We start from the raw sequence: 18,688 nt of genomic DNA on the forward strand, positions 1-18,688 counted from the left end.
AAAAATCGAAACAACCGTTGTTGAAATATATGTGGTGTTTTCTTTTGTATTTTATTTTGATGGCACAAAAATACAAGACTTTACACATTGTACAGGTCAGGTTGCAGCACAGCGAGGGAAAATCCCCTGTACTGACCGCTGTCACTCGGGAAAGTTTCTCTTATGGCACGAACGGCACAGGCGGTATTACTCTTCGAACGCGGTGTCCAAGCCTCCCGTAAAGCCACCATGTAAAGGAACGATAGGCCACCAGCCGGTACCACCTGTGAAAAAGAATGATACAAACTGTTTTTAAATGAATAAGATAAGTTTATTAAATGTTTGTTGTCAATGAGAATTCTTGTAACTAATGGCATTCTGCTTGGACAAATGCTATCTAGAGACTGCACACTATTGAACGACTTTCATGCGTTAACATGATATGTATATGTAATGTTGGATATAGTAGAAGACCATGAAATAGGAGTGGCATCACAAGCAGAGTATACTCACTCGTTACTCGGATTACGAGGATGAACAGTTGCGCGAAGTTCGTGCATAAGCACCATCATTATCCTCAACACAGACTGTGTGAGGTAGACTGCCCTGAAGTCTGGCAGCTCGGTGGTGCATTGCGGTCGTGGCTTACCTTCCGAGATGTAGGCCATGCATCCCGAGTTTTCACAGCAGCAGCAGTTCTCCTCCTCGGTTGGCATTAGCTCGCACCGATTGCATGTGCACCAGGTGGAAACACCGTCCATGCGACTAGGTCCAGTGTCTTCATCCGTTGATTCGTCCTGCCAACTGCCGTCCGAAGCCTCATCGTTTTTGCGTGTTTCCCTATCCAGTAGTTCCTCCTCGGTATACTCAGGCTCGTACATGTAGGGCATTATTGTAGCCATTGGGCCTCATTACAACCTTGGTGCTAAGTGCACCAACTTTACCACCATGGTGTAAACTCTGTTTACACCATGGTGGATGGCGGATTTACCGCCCCATTCCAAGGTGAGTGGGGCGGTAAATCCCCATTTCCCATTTTCCCTTCCCCATTCCCATTTCTGCCCCATAGGGCATAATGGGAGTGGGGAAGGCGCTAATTACGCCGCCGTAAATTACGGCGGCGTAATTAGCACCATGGCAGGTTAGCGCCATGGATTTTAACGCCTGCTAAAAGCAGGTGTTAAAATCAGAATCAGGCGTTAAGGGTTAACGGTGGCGTTAACCCTTAACGCCTGAGTTGTAATGAGGCCCATTGTGTGGTAAACAAACTAAAATAATTTATAGCGATGGTACAGGTGTTCACACGGGCTACAAGCGGCAAAGGTAGCTGACCAGAGCACAGAAACGAGTCACAGAATACTCAAAGTAACACAGAGAGAGGAATAAAATCTGCTGCTGTGTGTTGTGAAACAGTCTGTTTATACCTATTGAGTAAAGAGTCTTCCTGCCGTTTCCATGGCGACACGTCATTATCTCAAGCGTAGCGATTGTTGACACGAGATGTGCTTTGGCGTTGTGAAATGGGCGGTACGCGTCTGCTGATGACAGGCTCAGGGGCGGGGATATGATTTAGTGCCGCAAAAGCAGGTCAGCCAGCGCGATGGGGCAAGTGATAGGATTATCACAAAATGGCAGCGCCCTGGTGCCTTTTTTGGTCCATAGGAAACTTTTCTAAAATCGTGCGATTTAGGCTTAAAAACACATGGCCGACCCGGAGGGACAATAACATTTTTTGACCGAACCGTTCCCTCTCAGAATCCGGCAAGAGTGCACTGCGTATATTGTCAGCCCATGGACATCATGTGCCGTGGCCCAGGGATTGTGCAGAAAGGGGTCAGGATGCAGCACTAGTCTAACCTGCACATAGAGAACAAGTCAATGTATTGGTAGGGTAGCTCAGACGCCATATTGGTCCGTTCACTCGTTAGCGATCATGATCCATAACTGCATATCTTCTTTCACTAATAGCCACGTGCTGAACCCCCAAGTCTGCTGTCCGAACGATCGAGCAAAACAGAAGTCAACACAGGAACACCTTGGAATCGTTAGATTAGAAACATTTGGACTGTTTATTAAGTTGTAATTTGAAGCCCAAAAAATACACATTTTGGAATAAAACAATTACATGATTGTGGCTAATAAGAAACCTTCGCACTTCACAAAGGATCCCTATGCAATGATTTGGGTGGTTCAGTGTCTGGTTTGGAGGACATCGGGTACACATGGGGCAATATACAATCGATGCACACATTTAAAATCTCTAGTTGAACATGCATTCATTCATATCGCAGTGTAGAACCAGTTTCATAATGCAGTTCGTTTTTAAAAGAAAGAATGCAAGAGAAAAAAAACAACCTACCAGTTAAAAACCGAAGTTTCAGTCATGAATTAAAAAAAAAACACTTTGTTCCTTGGGCACAAACTGCAAAACTCAAGGCTTTAAAACAGGCATCCCCTTGTACGGAAAGTAGTTGCATAACGCTGGATAATCTCCACTAATCATGACTGCCACTTGGGCATCACGTGCCACGGCCTATTTCCAACCCTGGACAGAAAAGAACTAAAACAAAGAAGGCTTTCCCTGAAGATCATACTCCGCCGCTTGATTTTGAGCTGCAAAGAAACTTGTCTTGGGCAGGTTCTGCCAGTCAAACCTTAATGCGCAGCCCGAGGACACCCCCAGAGAAAGCAGCACCGAACCACCTCCAGGACGCCGGAACAAGTGTACCCTAAAATGGCGATCCCCGCTCTAACTTTGTACCATTTCCTGACTTTTGCGTGGTATTTTTTCATCATGTTTTCGGTTTCGATGCTGAAGGGAGATAAGCAGCCATCAGGCGTCTTCATGTATGGCGGGCCGTGGAAATACCTAACAATTCTCAATGTGGTAAGCAGCCAATTGCATTCATTTACGTCAGTCACCCTGTACCATGACTTCCAACCAACCACGGTGTCAGAATGTACGTATGTCATTTTATAATAACATATTCTATCATATCTGTCTCCCATGCTCTAGATATATTTGATATACTCTGTGGTGGTAACGACACCTTTCATTGCTTCACTGTATGTAGTGTATCAATGCTACAAATGCATTGTGAGCTTCTGGGACAACAGCGTGAACGGCTTCATTAGTGTGCGCGTGTCCCCAAATTTCTGTACAGATCCCTACACAAAGGTATTCTCAAAGATTTGGCTCTGGAGCTGGATTGTGGCTTTCAGGGGCATGCGCGTTTTTTAAATATGTAAATAGTTTGCTTTAATAAAATGCTGCATATGTGCTATTTTAGAAAACAGGTTGTGATTTTCTCTGGATTTTCTTTCCCCAGGTATTTCTATCACACATGCTTAAAACAAGCATGGCAATGGCAATCGTTTTGGGTGTTGTAGTTGTTTATTGCTTTTACATTTAGCATGGAGGAAAGGAATGAGGAAGGACAGTACAGAGGAAGAAATGACTGCATGGGAGGGAATGAAGGGCGGTGCGGGGGAGTCGTGGGGGGGTGAGGAAAGCACTGTGGGGGGGATAATAAATAAATGGCAACACAGGGAGAATAAAAAATCCAATTGATGAAAGCTAGGCCAGCAGCAGTACAAAGGAGCATTGTACAACATTTGAAGGAAGGAGTGGCAGTGCAAATGGGGAGGGGGGGAGAAGGACATCAAAAATGGGCGGGAAGGAGCGACAGCACAAGGGGGAATGATTGACAGTGCAAGGGGGCAGGAGCGTCAGAGCAAGGGGGAAGGAGCGTCAGAGCAAGGGGGAAGAAGCGACAGAGCAAGGGGAAAGAGGGACAGAGTAAGAGCAAGGGGGAAGGAGCGGCAGAGCAAGGGGAAGGAGCGATAGAATAAGAGGAAGGAGCGACAGAGTAAGGGGGAAGGAGCAACAGCACAAGGGGGAAGGAGCGACAGCGCTATGGGAGATGGGGAAGGAGCGACAGAGCAATGGGGGAAGGAGCGACGAGCACCAGTGCACGGTGGAAAGAGAAACAGCACAAAAGGGACAGAACGATAGTGCCGGGAGCATGGAGGCACAGCGTAAGTGAGGGAGGAGGGACAGCGCAAAGGGGGAGGAGGGAAGCACAAGTGTGGGAGCAACAGCACAAAGGGGAAGGAGCAACAGCTAAGTAAGGGGTACATCTGTTGGTTCTATATATAACTGCAGCATGGTCATAGTTGTCCTATATTATAGTATTGCTCTTAATGGGGATCATTATCTTCCGGGGCATATGTACTCAAAAGAAATCTTGACATTTCCTCATATTCAAAGAGGAACACATTTGGGCACCCTTTCCCCCACGTTTTATGCAATTGCACAAAGCAGAAGTACAAAGGGCATTTCTACCCATTTCAAAGTGCATCCCAAATTCAGAAATGGGACTTGCTTTGAAATGCGGGTTAAATCATGTTTCGATCGGGTGCAGAGGACCACACAATGCATATCCAGGTCATTCATGACCCTATGATGCTATTTTTAATTTCTATCCCGCCAACAGAGGGATACATATCACACTCGGAGCACAAACATTTTTCCAACAATGAAAACATAAGGCGTGATATGAAAACTTTTTGCAGAGGTGCAGTACCACTGACAACATACCTTATGATGACCTCTGTATGGCATTATTTTTTAGAGGTGGAATTCTACAGACAATTTACAGAGGTTCTCTCAGATTTCTTATGACGACGTCTGTATGTTGTCAGTGTTACTGCAACTCTCCAAAAAATAATACTTTCATTACATTGCATTACAAGCATTGTTTTTTGGGAGGGGTGCAGTACCAGTGACAACATACAGAGGTCCTTGTATGAAATCAGAAATGTCTGCTTTCTTATGAGGACCTCTGTTTAGCATTATTTTTTAAAGAGTGCAGTACCACTGAAAACATATAGGTCCTCTCAGATTTCTTATGAGGACGCCATTATGCTGTCAATGGTACTACACCTCTACAAAAAATAATGCTTGTATTGTAACAGTACCCAAAAATGGAAACCTACCTATAGCCCAATGGGGCCAGGAAAATAGCCCAAATATATCCCAACTCCTTTTAACTCCAAAAAGAAAGATCACTATGCGGCACCAGCTTTTATTTTATTTTATTTGATGTATTTGAAATTGACACACACAGGTGACATGTTACAGTACTCCTGATTGAGAGAAAATGAAATAAACACGCCATTATTGGATTACATCGGTGTGAGGAAACAAGGAATACAATTTAGTGCATTGGCAGATTATGCCACAGCATTTCCAGTTGTCATGCCATCCACAAAGTCGGCTTTCTGGCCCCCTTTAATTCTATCTTTCTTATCTGTAGCAATGGTGTTGCTTATATTTTGGAGGCTGTGCCACCAAAATGTGCCAAAACCAATATTTGATTCCTTCACGCATGTTGTTGCTGCTCACAAGGAAACACAGTTGCGCGTACCACCATTACCAGCCAATGTCTATATGCATCGAGAATGGTATTTCTTCTAGTACTTTGTTCTCATCTTAGCTCCCACTGCCTAAACATATTGTGGCTCTTTTTCCAAAAATTGTTAATTGCTGAGAGAGTGGTCCTCAAAATGCAATTTTTATTGTTTTAGGTAAAGGGTGTAAGCATGGAAATCCAGGCATTCCTGGACACTAGTACCTTTGTACACCCATTAACTTAAAGAATCCTTAACCCTGCCTGCCGTGTATGTGCATAGCGGATAGCATTAAAAGGAATCCCTGCGGAGTCCGTCCTAGAATGTGAGTGCAACAAACAGTCTAAGCATCTTTGCTGACATGCAAATTCAAATCTGGCAAAGATGCATGTGGCTATGCAGCATGGAGCTGCTGGGGGAGATGAAAGTGGATTTTAATCTTCATCCCCCAACGTATTGCTACAAAACCAGGAACATAGCACATTGGTGTGAGCGACCAAGCGCAGCGAAGGACTGCAAAAGATTCAAGGGGGGTTATGCTGCGTATTCCCCCAAGAATGTATTTTTAATTCGTAACCCGGCGAGAGCGAAGCAGAATGCAACAAACATTCTAATTGGCTTTCGCCAGGTCCCTACCCGGCTGGGAATCCCTCTGTCGGGATTCCACGGCCTTTCTCCCCGGCGGGGGGCGTGGCAGCCCCATAACCAATGAGGAGGCTCGAAGCGGGGCCATCCCCGGTCCGAGCTTCCCTCGGCTGAGAGGCTGCCTTTGCCCCCCGCCGGGGACTCGGGTAAGTCTTTTTTTTCAATTTTTTATTTTTTTAATTCCCTCCCGCCCACCCACCCCCCAACTTACCTTCTTGGTCCTACGTCCCCGTCGGGGGACGAGGGAAGCCTCCAGCCGTGTGGAGACTCGGAGCGGGGCCCCGCTCCGCGCCTCCACACGGCTGGAGGCTTCCCTCGTCCCCCGCCGGGGATGCAGGTCCATTTTTTTTTTTCCGTCCCACTCCTGCCCTCCCAACCCCACTTACCTTCTTTTTGATCCTTTTTTCGGGAGCGGGCGCGCTGGCCGCCATGGAAAGGGAAAACGGACTCCGTTTTCCCTTTCCATGGTGGCGGCCATTTTCTTTTTTTTTTCTCCCGAAATGCCGCAGCGTCGAAACGCCACAGCGTTTCGGGACAAAAAAAAAGCTTTTAGTGCCCCGGTCACGCAATTTTTGCAGGCCGGGGTACTAATAACAATAGAACCCAAGCGTCGGGGGCATTACCGACTCTGGTAATGCCCCGGGGCCTTCGGTAAGGCCCTCGCTTCGCTCGGGTCCTCACCTATGGTCCCCGAGGCATTACCTGAGTCTATTGCTTAAATAATGTGCAGAAATTATGCATTTTGTAGCACAACGTTTAGAAAAATGGAATGAAAAGCTATACAATTTAAAATTGTTTCTCTAGGGCAGCGGTATAGGGCAGCGGTATTCAAACTGTGTGGCGCGACCCCCCCTGGGGTCCGCGGGTGCCTCCCTGGGGGGCCCTGAGAGCTCAGCATGAAATATAAAAAAAAAATATATATATATATTTTTTTTTAGATTGGAAGAAATGGGCAGGGGTGGCTCACATGGTCGGGCTGAAGCATGAAACTGTCTCAGCCAACAATGAAAAAGTGGCCCGCAATTGTAAATGGATATTCATTCCTTAAGTCACAGACTGGGCCTCATTACAACTATGGTGATATGGTAACAACGGTGCTGGTAAGCTACCGGCACCGTTGCTACCGTACCGCCATAGTAAGAGTTGTGCTTGCCGGTGCCTGACAGCCCGCCAGCTCTGACCTGGCAGGCCGTGCGGCACCCGCGAGCACAGCTCGTCGGATGCACCGGCACCGTTATGAACGGTGCCGGTGCATCCGAGCTCCCCATTCCGATTGAGCCCTATGGGGCTCAAATGGGAATGGGGATCTACTGGTACCGGCACCCGCGAAAGGGAAATGATCAGGTCCGCCTAACTCGGCATGACCTGGTAATTGCCCATTCGCGGGTGCCGGGCCCGGGTGCCACTCCGGCGGCAGCCGTGCCGGTTTTACCGGCACAGCTACCGTCAGGGTTGTAATGAGGCCCACTGTTTCAATAGTACACAAGGGGGTGGTTTGTGTTAAAATGTAAGTAAATTGTGATATATTCAGCAATAATGGTCAAAATTACTAACTGCATAGTTAAGTAACTCATCAAACTGGTCCACATTGGCCAAAATGGTGGCCCATTTTGACTGGCCCACACTAGCATTTTACATTTTTGGTACAGGCATTGCCCTATAGGCCAGTCCGAGCCTGGCGGCTCATCCATAATGGTGAGGGGGCGCCCACCCAGTGGCCCCTCACCCATTATGGAGGAGCTAAAGAGCCAGCCCAGTGAAACAGTGAGCACTCCCACGGCTGCTTTTTCCAGCTGATGGAGTGCTCCAGGGCTGGCTGAACTGTCAAAGGAAAACAATGTTTCCCTTTGACAATTCAGTTTAGTTCCCCAGCTGCACATGCTCACTGAGCCATGCAAGTGCTGGGGCATTTTGCTTCGCCAGCATTGCATAGCTCATTGGAAATGCAGGCTGGGGCACTGCATGTCTATGTCCGAGGGGGAGCTCCTGCACCTCCTCGCACATACAGACAGAGCAGCCTGGAGCAGGGCGTTTCAGCACCCACACACAGACCAATGCAGAAGGTACGTTTATGTTCATTGTTTTTATTTAAACATGTGGATGGATGCGTGTATGCTTATGTTATGAGTGAGTGTATGGTGATGGATGCTTGTGTGAATGATAGAGTGATTGCTGTATGAATGTGCAGCGCCTTGCATACACACATAATCATGTTGATTGTGTTAGGCCCAGTGGGGCCCAGGGGACAGAGATGGTATCTTTTTACTGGACATCTATCATAGATATCCAGTAAAAAGTGTCATGGGAGCCCCTTGTGCCCCCCAGCAGCAATTACAAACTGTTTGGATATTTACCCATTTTTTTGTTAAAAGTATGCTCTACAATGCAACATTTTAACCCATTATTTAAAACAATTTCACAGGGGAAACCTCCCCCTGAACCTCCCTTTATTGGTTCGGGCTCCCTCATTGTGCTCGGTAGCTATGGCATTTTTGGGGAAAATAGTTATGCCCCTCCACTTAAAAAAATCACCAGCCGCCACTGGCCCTTAGACTGTGTTGGGGATGGGGGAAACCAGGGACTATGGTGGGAGTACAATGGGCGGGAACCATGGGATAGTGGTGGGAGCAGAGTGGGGAGAGCCCAGGGAGTGTAATGGGGTGGGGAGAGACCAGGGACTGGGTAGAAGTGGGATGAGGGAGCCCAGCAACTGTAATGGGAGCAGGTGACGGCGCGCAATATACACTGTCCATTTGGCATTTCTGGGGGGTCCCGACCTGCCCAAATTTCGTCTGGGGGGACCCAGCCAAAAAAGTTTGAAGACCACTGCTCTAGGGTGAATATTTTAACTGGAGGGGCCTAAATGTTTCCTCAAATTAGCACACGCAACCAAGCATAGCAAGTGAGTGCAAAAGGATTCAGAAGGGTTCACGGGGTCCCCCACCTACGAGAATTGTTTTTTTTATAAGGCAGTGAAATGATTCATTTTGCAGCACAATCTTTGAGAAAAAATGGAAAAAACGCCATACAATTTACAATTGTTTCACTAGGAAAACAAGAAAAATATCCAGTAAAATGCATGCTTCATGGGCAGTCATGCTGGTGATTATTTTAATGTGAGGGGCACAAATATTTGCTAAATTAGCATGAACAACTGAGTGTAGCAAGGGAGCCCAGAATAATTAAGTGGGCACATTATTTTACAATAATGTGCTGACGCATTTCACAGCACAATTTTTGACAAACATGAGGTAAAAAGCTATGCAATTTACAGTTGTTTCCCAGTAAGACATGAAAAAATCCAGTAAATGCCATGTCACCAACGGTTCATAGTGACTTTTTTGAATGTAATATTTTCAAAATGCCATTTTTGCGACACAAATATGTTGGAAAAAAAATCTGATTTTTTATATTTAATTTAACTTTTTTAATGGGAGGGTTTCCCCCCAATCCCGTTTTTTTCTTTTTTTTCAATAACGAAACAAAATGAAAACCTATAATATAAAAAAATAATACATTCAGAACATTTTTTCGACATATTTGCTTCGAAAAAATGGCATGTCGAAAATATTTTTTCGAGAAATTAACTGGATACCGTCACCAACAGTACACTACATAGGAGCATGTTATACAATTTTCATAAAACTGCAGCCGAAGCCTATCTATGCCCGTAATTGTCTGTGTAAATCACATGCATAAGGCTGCCACCACAAACTATCTGTACCAGTAATGGTCACTTTAAATCACATGCATGAAGCTGCTGTCACAACCTATCTATGCAAGTAATAGTCCCTTTAAATCACATGTATGTGCATGTCCAGCAATGCCAATGTTTTTGCCAAGCAATCGTGTGAGTTTTGCGCAGCACCACACACATTGACGTGCCACTCTGTTTTTTTAAATATCAGGGCAGATGGTCAGTCAGGCTGTTTGGCAGCCCTGATATTTATTTATTTTTTAAACTGAGTGGCGTGCTGCGCTGCACATGTTGGCGTACCATTTACAGTTTTTCCTTTTAAATATCAGTGCCAGTGCTTAGTCATCGGTGAGTGCCGGCCCTGTGGAAGACATGGGAGGAGCACCAGGCCCCAGTGAGGGCCCAGGAGGTGCAACTGACCCTCCTTGGATCCATCCTTGGGTGGACGAGAACCAAATGTGGGCCGGGAAATGCTTATAAAAGTTGCCCTATTTTACAGTCTGTGAATGAATGTAAGGAGAAAATCCAACTCTTCTAAGTAGGATTTGAAGGGGGACAGTGTTTTACCGACAAGACACTTTGTAAAGAATAGTCCGAAATAGTGAATTTCAAAGCACGTTTGTCCATGTATAAAGATTAAAAAGTAATTAAACATACAAATAACTGCATATATGATTTGTTAAGAGAGGAATAACTTACTGGAAGGTGTGGAACACATTCTTTAGTTCAGTCTATTCAAAAGAGCCCCATTGTGCAGATGCCGACTGGGAAATCTCCAGAGCTCCCTCTAGGCCAGTTCACCACTGGTGACGGGGAACCCACCTCTGCTAGTAATTGACAATGCAGCCATTTTTGCAGAGCAACCAAAATTACCCCAATTTTGGGATGCTCAGAAAATTCTGGTTGCTCAACTGAAACGTTTTGTGTATTCCTCTGGAAGTAAACTTTAAATCCTTTAACAAGGGTCCATTGGAGGGCAAGTCTGGTACCGGCAGCTACGGTTGTTAGGGATAATTCTAATTTCTGTGTTTATTGCCTTCTACCTTAGAGACCCCCATTTCTTTTGCTGGACTTTAGGACTTATCATTTTTATCCTGGAGAGAGTGACACCTTTTTCCCACTCTCTCATGTGTTTTTATCTGATTTGACCTCTGTGTTTCTTTTGGTTTTGGAGTTTGACAAACTCTGTAGGCATCACCTTTTTGTATTGTGACACACAGCACCCTCAGTGCAGTGTCACTGAGAAGTCCTTTGGATTTCTCTCAAGGTTTAAATACCTTCTCTTGGATAAACTACTGTTTCCAAGAGTAGTAAAGTGAAATTGACTTTACTTACCTTCTTATCTTTGTAGACCCAGCACACACACCATCTTATGTGGAGTGCTGGAGGGGTTGCTTAGTATCCCCATTGTCTACCTTCTCATGTGACATTTTTGTTACTCACACTACAATTAATGGCTGGTGGCAGTTGTTTATTTTTCCTACCTTTCTGTGTTTTTACTGCAAGCTAAATCCTCAGCTGCAGTATTGCACCCATGGGTGCCCTTTTGTCAAAATGGCCCGGTCTTCTTTTTTCACCATTTCTTTCCTGTGAGTTCCTTCTTAGGTTTTACTCGGTGCGGCAAAGCAGGTATTGTCCCTTTGTTCATTTTGTCTTTGCTGGGATTCACTGGTGAAGCCTGCCTCTGGCTCCAGCATGTCTGGCAGGGCAGGAAGCGAGGAAGGTTCCTGAAACCCTCTGTGCTTAGTCTCCTTGGTTACAGGAATGCATCCAAAGGTGATTGGCTGGCTGGCTGTCCTTGGAGGACAGCCATCCTGATGTGTGAGGGACAGCTAGGCTGCGAATTAATGGGAAAAACTTGCATAAAAGGCGAGGTCATTTGCAAGGAAGGCAGAGTCCACCACTGGACGAAGGAACCGAAGAAGAAACTGGAAGAGAAGCTTGCTGCACCCTCCTGGACTGTTGGTTTGCCTGGTGAAGCTCTGCTGCAGTGCTGAAGCTCCAAATTCCGAATCGACTACAGAAGCCCCGAAAGGACAACTTCTTCCCTTGGGTTGGTGGGACCAACTGACCCCAAGACGAACTTGACTGGAACCCCTCTGCCTGCTGGCTGTACTTCTTTGCTGCTGCTGGAACCGAGTGCCAGGGGACATGAACACCAAAATCGAGTGCATCATTTTTAAGCCGAACACGAGCTCCAGGTAGATCCTAAGGACTCCCTCAAAGCGGGATGGCCCAAGCCTGAGCCACCTCAACAGAGTGCTGGACCCCAGAAGCAAGGGGAGCCCACAAGGTCCCCAAGAACCTTGCTGATTCTATTTGCGAGTAGCTGAAACCACAAAGTGCCGCTAATCTGAAGTAAGCCCATTACTGCTGCCGACCTTCAAACCGTAGTGCGGAGTCCCCAGAAGTCCTCCCTCTTGTCGCCGCGACTGAGGCTCAGGAACAACAGGATCTGCAGGACTACAACAGGAACAGAAGCCAGCTGGACCCTTCTTCAAACCTAAGGTACTGTCTAAACTAGGGGTACTTACCTCTTTTTGTGTGTAGCGTGCTTGCTCTCACTGGAGACTTGCATTTTCTGCCCTTTACAGAGTTGCTGTCTTTAACATTGTCCAAGACTTTTGTGCTATCTTCAAGAAGTGCCTCAGCTCACCTAGACTTTGTTCAATTGACATTGGCTGTCCTGACTCGCTGTAGACTCTGCTAACCCTCTGACTTGGTGTTGATCTGTCCCTCCAAAAAGTCATACATAAGTTACTTGTATAGCTGGGAAAGGGTTAACCTATATTTCATTGGGGAGATTGTAAAGGGTTGTATATGAATTGTTCGAATGACAATTGTCCGAATAACAATTGACCTTCTGCATAAATGACCGAATTTAAACGGTCAATTAGGATATATATGCGGGGGGAAATATCCCGCAACCCCCAACCCAATCCAGCCCCCACCCCAACCCCCCACCCAATCCCTTATATTATTATTACCCCAACCCAACCCATTATATATATAAAAATGACCATACGGTCAATTGTGCAGAAGGTCAATTCGGACCCCTGTAATTCGGTCAATTGTATCATTCGAACAATTGTACTCGAACAATTTGGGTAATACCTTGTAAAGTGCTGAGCTGTTTAGAGAAACTTGTTAACCATTGTTTACTTCCCTAACCTTTTCCTTTTTCCATAACTTCAGTATTGCATTTAAGTGTAAAAGTGATATTTCCACAGTGTCCTAGAAATTGAAGTCCTCCCTGGGTGTAGAAAGTGTGTGTGTGACATCCCAAAAAGGTATCTACTTCCTTTACTGAAACTGAATGAGTGTATTTTTGAAGTGTATTTTATTGTTGCCAATCGCCATTTCTAAAGAAGGCTTATTTTAAACTGACTGTTAAATTAATAAATAATTATTTTAATAAGAAACCTTGAGTATTAGTGTTATTTGAATACCTTTCACTGTGAATCTCTATGTTACAACCCTACAGCTCACATTGACCCCTCTTGAGATAAGCCTGCTTCTTAGTCACTCTACCATCTTGTGTAGTACAGCCCTATACCAAAGGTTGGGTTACCTATTGCCAAGAGGACAAGGCTGGTGTAGTCTCCCAGAGGGTTACTACATACAATCTTGCCTAACAATGGTAATTCCAGCTCCAATAGCTTATATTAAAGTTGCTGCAGTTAAAACGCTCATACTTGAATCTTGAGATCGAACTGGCAGTCCGCCACGAGGTGAGCTACCGTCTGTCCCAGCCCCTACCTCTCGGCCCCCCCTTGATGCTCTTGACTGAGTGTCCTGATGGTCTGAAGCGTTCACTTTGAAAAAATTAGAGTGTTCAAAGCAGGTAGAAATAATAGAATAGGACTCTGGTTCTATTTGTTGGTTTTGGGAACTGAGGCCATGATTAAGGCAGATGGCTGGGGGCATTCAATTTGGGCCACTAGAGGTAAATTCTTCGACTACCGCCAGATGAACCAAAACAACAGCATTTGCCAAGAATGTTTTCATTAAGAATGAAAGTCAGAGTTTTGAAGATGATCAGATACCATTGTAGTTCAAACCATAAACGATGCAGACTAGCGATCCTGTAGTGTTATTCCCATGACCTGCTGAGCAGCTTCAGGAAAAAATTGTCTTTAGGTTCCTGGTGGGAATATGGTTGTAAAGCTGAAACTTAAAGGAAGTGACAGAAGGGCACTCTTCCTGGGAAGGGCGAAGCCAGAGGACACTCTGGTAGAGGTCTCTACCGATCCTGCCATGCAAATCGGTCATCCGAGCTGTGTATAGGGGTGAAAGACTAATCGAACCATGTAGCAGCTGGTTTCCTTTGAAGATTCCCTCAAGATAGCTGGCACTTGGAAACCCCAGTTTTATCTGGTGGAGTGAATGATTAGAGATCTTGGGGCCAAAATGATGCTAACCTATTCTCAAACTTTAAATGGGAAAGAAGCCCGGGTCACGGACGTGGAGGCGGGCATCGAATGCGAGTCCCCAGTGAGCCACTTTTGGTAAGCAGAACTGGTGCTGCACGATGAACTGAAAACTGGGTTAAGGCACCCAATGCCGACATGCATCAACCCCTGAGAAAAGGTGTTGGTTGATATAGACAGTAGGACAGTGTCCATGAAAATCGGGAATCCGTTAAGGAGTATGTAACAACTCACCTACCGAATCAACTAGCCCTGAAAATAAGTGTTGCTGGAGTGACTGGCCCAAACTCGGCCAATCTTTGGTGCTGAGACCCGTGGGGTTTAAGCCACAAGGAGTAGGAGGTCCACTGCTGTGCGCACGGAAGCCCAGGGCTTGGCTGAGCCGCTGCAGGTGCAGATTTTTATATATGCATCTGCTATTCTGAAAGCACTGCAGGGTGGCATGTTGGCTGCATCAGAATGCTGGTGATGGTTCTAAGAATGTGGAAGGCTGAGGGAAAGCAGTTGAGCCTGAAGTGGGAGGATGGAGGTTGATACTGCAGTCATGTTATACTGAACGTGATGTCTCAATAAAGTAGCAAACATACCTGAATGGAGTCATCAGCATTATTGTACAGATCTTGGTGGTAGTTGCAAATATTCAAACAAGAACTTTTAGGGCCGAATTGGAGAAGGGTTCCATGTGAGCAGCAGATGAACATGGGTCAGTCATTCCTAATAGACTAGCGCCGTTGGGAAGAGATAGAAGATGGCCCCTGTTGCCCTGAGCCGATCAGAAGAGAGTCTGGTTCAGATCTCTGAGTCCGAATTGGCGGAAACGGTTACCCTTGCAGTGTCTAGTGCAGTAGCACACACCCCGGCTGGCCGAGTCCCCCCCAGGGGCAGCAGTGACTCTGGATGCAAACCAGGCCCTTCATCGGCGGTGGTCGCCTCAGCTGCAGTGGTCAACTCTTTCCGTTCCCTTCCCAGGGTTCGAGGCTGGCGTTCTGCCTCAGCTGATGCCTAGCAGCTGACTTAGAACTGGTGCGGAATAGGAAAACCGGACTGTTTAATTAAAACAAAGCATCGTAAAGGCCCGCATTGGGTGTTTCTGCAATGTGATTTCTGCCCAGTGATCTGAATGCCTGAATGTCAAAGTGAAGAAATTCAATGAAGCACAGGTAAACAGTGGGAGTAACAATGACTCTCTTAAGGTAGCCAAATGCCTCATCAAATAATTAGTGATGCACATGAATGGATTTATGAGATTCCCACTGTCCCTACCTACTATCTAGCAAAACCACAGCCAAGGGAACAGGCTTGGCAGAATCAGCAGGAAGGAATACCCAGGTGAGTGTGACTGTAGTGAGGCACTGTGAAGAGACATGAGAGGTGTAGGAGTGGGAGGCCATCAGGCTGCAGGTGAAATAAGACTACTCAGGGTTTTTTCACTTACCCAATAAGGTGGGGGTGAGTCCTGTGGGGCTCTCACTTCAGGATCCAAACACCAAGTGCCCGCCGGGCACCACCCGCTCTGAGCACAGTGTTAAGTGGGGAGTTTGACTGGGGCTGAACACCTGTCAAATGATAATGCAGGTGTCTTAAGGTGAGCTATGGGAGGACAGAAACCTCCCGCGAAGGGGAAGGGCAAATGCTCACTTGATTTCAATTTTCAGTATGAATACAGACCATGAAAGTGGAGCCTCACGATCCTTGTAACTTTTTGGGTTTCATAATGGAGGTGTCAGAAAGGTTACAACAGGGATAATTGGCTTGTGGCATCCAACCATTTATAGTGACATTGCGTTTTGATCCTTCAATGTAGCTCCTTCCTATCATTGTGAAGCAGAATTCACCAAGCGTTGTATTGTTCACCCATTCATCGTGAATTTGATCTGGGTTTCGATCATCATGGGACAGGTTAGTTTTACCCTACTGATGAGTTGTTGCAAAAGTAATCCTGCTAAGAATGAGAGGAACCACAGATTCAGACATTTGGTGTATGTGCTTGGCTGAGGAGCCAATGGGGAGAAGCTACCATCTGTGGGATTTTGACTGAACGCCTCTAAGTCAGAATCCCCCCTAACGATACCACAGCACTGTGGAGCCTCGGTTTGCCTAGGATAGCCGGCCTCTGGGCTGCTGCGTAGAGCCTCTCACCTCGGTACTCAAATGGGAGCAGAAGAGGACCGCCTCTCTCTCCTATAGTGCACCCCATGTCTGTGGGGAACTCGATGTTAAATCATTCGTAAATTACCTGATTCTGGGTCAGGGTTCTGTAAGTAGCAGAGCAGCTAACTCGCTGATATCTTTGGATGTGAGCCAAGCTTTTGTCCGAAGCGCTGTCGTTGTGGCAGCACAAAAAGATCTCTGTCCTTCCTACTGCGCCCTGGGCCGCACAGGCACCTCCCATCGACTCTGGATACATCCGTGGTGGTACGGGCAGACTGAGAAGCGATATTCTGTTCTTTTTCCTGGCCAGCATAGCAGGCCAGATGGCCCTGGCCCAGCCAGCATCAGAGGGGCAGTACCAGCCCATAGGAGGCAGGAAAGAGAGGCTGGGCCTTGGTTGCATATAGCAGCTTAAGGCGTGGCCCTGGGGAGTGGAGCTGGCGGTTTAAGCTTAGACAGTGCCTTTAAGGCAGGAATGACCTTGTGGCCGCCCAGGTATCTGGTTGGGGTGGCCCGGCATCTGGTTCTTTGACTGGGCCCAACTGGCCATCTGGCCAAGGCGGTCACACTAGATGGCCTGAGTTGCGGCGGCTCGGCTGTCTCCTCCATTTGTCTCCCCACTTTGTGGGGGCTTAAAAGTCTATGGGAAGTGTCTTCCTGCAGGACATTTGTGTGGTGCATGTGGTGAATGCCTCCTCTGCACCTGGACAGGAGCCCCGGGAAAGTGGCAAACCAAACACCCGTGGGGGACAGGGGACCCCAGTGCACATGGTGCCCAATGGGCCTGAGCGCAGGGGGAGGTTTAGGAAAACCTGGCAGCTGAGACCCAGGCAATACCTGGGGTCCGTCCGGAGTACCAGGAAATACCTACTAGGGTGCTGCAAGGCAGTATGGGACCCCTTGATTGGCATCCCAGAGCATACCGCCTTAACTGACTGCCACAGATGCCTAGAGTAGAATGAAAGTAGCACTGTACCACCAAGTGCAGCAGCTGGACACCCAGGTGTAGGGAAGGCAGTCAGGTCAGGGGTCCACGAGGCAGGCTGGGGCATTCTGTGTCCACACGCTGCAGGAAACAAGCTAGATCTGTTACCACCCCACCCAGTCATGGCAGTGATCCCTGCGTGCCCCAGGAGGGGACCCAGCCCTCTTCAGAGGGAAAAGCACTAACGTGCCCCAGTCAGAGCACCCGAGGGCCAGGTTTGCTGCTCCTGGATGCCAGCCCATGGTGCTGGGTGCCCACCCCCTCACCAGCAGAGGTCACTGTGCACCCCAGCAGTGGCCCGGCCTCCTCTGGAGGGAAAAGCTCTAACGCACCCCAGCTGGCAGGGGCTGATACCCCTGCCCTCAGGCGCCAGCCCCGACGCGGTTCACCAGCGGCAGTCATTGTGCGCCCATGGAGGGGCCCTAGACTTCTACCAAGGACTACATTCTCACACCTCAAGGGCAGATCCTCTGGGCCCCCGTCTGCTGCAACCCCGTCCCCCCAGCCATGGGCACACATCAGCAATCTTGGGCGTACAGGCCACCCAGCCCTCCTTGCCAAGTTTAGCAGTTCCACACGTGACACCTCGAGCCAATCCTGGATTTTGAATCCAATTGCATGCTGAAACTTGTAGTTTTGTTTTTCCCATTGCAAGGGTCTGCGCACAAGTCCCAGCATGCAGTGCGAAAAAAGAAAAATGTCTTGAAGAGTCCACATGGAACTGGGAAACTTGGCAGCTATGAGGTGGAAATGTAAAAATGTTTATGTATAGGCTGGCAGTCAGGAGGAGAGTGAGGACAAAGTAGAGGAACAGAGGTGCTGAGCCAAGCTGCGGCGGTGAAACACGTGCCTGCACCATTGAATACACTCCATGTTCTCTTGCTCCTGACTGGTTAGTCATCCCAGTTATGGTACAAATTGGCAAGAATGGCATCAGGTTTGGGCTTTTCCATGTGCTAATGCCTGCTAATAGCCAGAGTAAAGGGAGGGCATTATTGCTGGGTGGTGGGTCGTGACCAGCGGTACACCCCCTTGACCTCACCCCGAGGCCATTGTTGCATTTAGCACCCACTAATGACATTGACTCCTGCTAAGGGATGATGAGAAAAATGAAAAATAAGGACCTTGCATGGCACAGATGCATCAGCAAGGGGGCATTGGGGGTAAGGACTAGGCAGGAGCTCTAGGGTGCATGTGATATGATATGATGTGGCATTTATAACGCACCTGTACACAAGTGTTTCATGTGCAGCAAGTATCACCAAAATTAGCCCAATTGGGAAGCAGAATCCAGGACTTGAAGGGATGGGAGGCAGCCAATGCGCATCCAAAAAGATGTTAGGGGAGGTTGGAAGAGCTAGACCCAGAGAGAGAGAGACAAGATGCAGG

The 18,688-nt window shown here is 47.2% G+C and overlaps 1 protein-coding gene across 3 annotated transcripts in view; it reads left to right on the forward strand.

The window, feature by feature from the left end:
• The first annotated feature begins 2,514 nt into the window (after positions 1 to 2,514).
• ADTRP (androgen dependent TFPI regulating protein) overlaps positions 2,515 to 18,688 on the forward strand; it is a 561,463-nt gene continuing 545,289 nt past the window's right edge. For 2 of the 3 annotated variants that reach the window (XM_069620433.1, XM_069620434.1), the window contains exon 1: positions 2,515 to 2,866. In XM_069620433.1, the coding sequence (XP_069476534.1) occupies positions 2,714 to 2,866 (153 nt within the window). In that variant the 5' untranslated portion in view covers positions 2,515 to 2,713. The remainder of the gene's footprint in view (positions 2,867 to 18,688) is intronic. The other variant, XM_069620432.1, reaches the window with a different exon arrangement.

Source organism: Ambystoma mexicanum, chromosome 5q, assembly GCF_040938575.1.
Source record: "Ambystoma mexicanum isolate Mex_15411 chromosome 5q, UKY_AmexF1_1, whole genome shotgun sequence".
Lineage (NCBI taxonomy): Eukaryota > Metazoa > Chordata > Amphibia > Caudata > Ambystomatidae > Ambystoma > Ambystoma mexicanum.